Genomic DNA, 1,538 nt, shown 5'->3' on the forward strand with positions numbered 1-1,538 from the left:
TCCATGAAATTTACAGCCCCAAAAATTTTGCACTACACGGTACATCTACATGGAGCTTGAGTGATAGCGGAGAGGTGTTATTAGCAGTGGGCGGAGTCAAAGGAATAATTAGAATATTAAGGTAACATTATTATGATACATTTAAATTATATTTGGATTTTATTTTATTTTTAGTACAGATACAATGCAGTGCATTATTGTAAGTATAATTTGTTTGTTGTTTGTTTATATTATTTGTTTGTTGTTGTTTAGACGTTTACAGGTCATGGTAATGCTGTGAATGAGTTACAGATTCATCCAAAAGACAATAACCTCCTACTATCAGCTAGTAAAGGTATATATACATGTACATGTACATCAATACACATGTGAATATGATACATACACATAATGTTAAAGGGAAAAGATTTTATTCATGTACATGTACATGTACATGAATATGTACAGACTAGCCTCTCTATATAATGGACACTTTTGTACAAGACAGTGTCTCTGTTATACAGAGGTGTCCTTTATGTGGAGGTTATTTTATACAGTAAGGAATGTAATTGGTACACTAGGTGCTGTCTGTTAAATGGAGGTGTACGCTATAGAGAGTGTCCATTAAGAGAGACTAAAACCCCATGCTAAGATACAGTGGTTCAAGGGCTCAGCTTAACAAGATAACAATTACAATTTAGTGTCTAAATGCCTCCAGAACAATAATATGAAACCATTAAAAGGTATAAGTCACTCTACAGGCATTATAATCATATAATGTCAGTACTAATTGAAGCCATTGCTAAATGTACACAGCACACCAGGGTCTGGCAGTACTATACAGTACACTAGGAGCTGCTAGTATTAGAGAAGGAGTGGAGGTACAGTATAGGTACAGTAGGTAGTATACATGTAGGTACAGTATAGGTACATGTAGTATAGATAGTATAGAGCCTGAGGAGGAAGAGCTACATCAAAACCTCAGAGTGTCAACCCAAAACCACAGGCCGACCCTCTAAGTAGTTTTTAAAGGACTAGAGCTGGCCCTCCATAAATGTATGGAGAGGTATGAGGATTAGTAGTACTGTCCTCTATATTAATGTATTCATAATGGCTTCACTTTATGGGAGAGTGAGAGAGAGAGAATGGCTTCCTTTAGTGAAAGGGAAGGAGTAATAAGAAAATTGCTTTGTTATACAGAGGTGTCCTTTATGTGGAGGTTATTTTATACAGTAAGGAATGTAATTGGTACACTAGGTGCTGTCCGTTAAATGGAGGTGTACGCTATAGAGAATGTGGCTATACTATGCTTTATTCCTGTGGAGAAGAACTTTATTGTTTTCTTTTTCACTCCTTCCTCCTCTCTCTCTCTCTCCCACAGATTATGCCCTGAGGCTCTGGAATATAAAGACAGCCATTTGTGTTGCCATATTTGGAGGTGTGGATGGTCACAGAGATGAAGTCTTAAGTGCTGTATGTTAAACTTTACATGTACAAATATAATGATAATTGTTTTCTTCATTTTTAGGATTTTAATTTTGAAGGTACTTGTATATTAT

The 1,538-nt window shown here is 35.9% G+C and overlaps 1 protein-coding gene across 1 annotated transcript in view; it reads left to right on the forward strand.

Annotated features, from left to right (window-relative positions):
* LOC105314994 (polycomb protein eed-like) overlaps positions 1-1,534 on the forward strand; it is a gene marked incomplete at both ends in the record, with an annotated part of 6,278 nt that extends 4,744 nt beyond the window's left edge. The window contains 5 exons of the mRNA XM_020004635.1: positions 50-121; positions 175-199; positions 253-334; positions 1,361-1,452; positions 1,508-1,534. Of these exons, the coding sequence (XP_019860194.1) occupies positions 50-121; positions 175-199; positions 253-334; positions 1,361-1,452; positions 1,508-1,534 (298 nt within the window). The remainder of the gene's footprint in view (positions 1-49; positions 122-174; positions 200-252; positions 335-1,360; positions 1,453-1,507) is intronic.
* Between the last annotated feature and the right edge of the window lie 4 nt (positions 1,535-1,538).

Source organism: Amphimedon queenslandica, unplaced genomic scaffold, assembly GCF_000090795.2.
Source record: "Amphimedon queenslandica unplaced genomic scaffold, v1.1 AMPQUscaffold_12072, whole genome shotgun sequence".
In the NCBI taxonomy this organism is placed as follows: Eukaryota; Metazoa; Porifera; class Demospongiae; order Haplosclerida; family Niphatidae; genus Amphimedon; species Amphimedon queenslandica.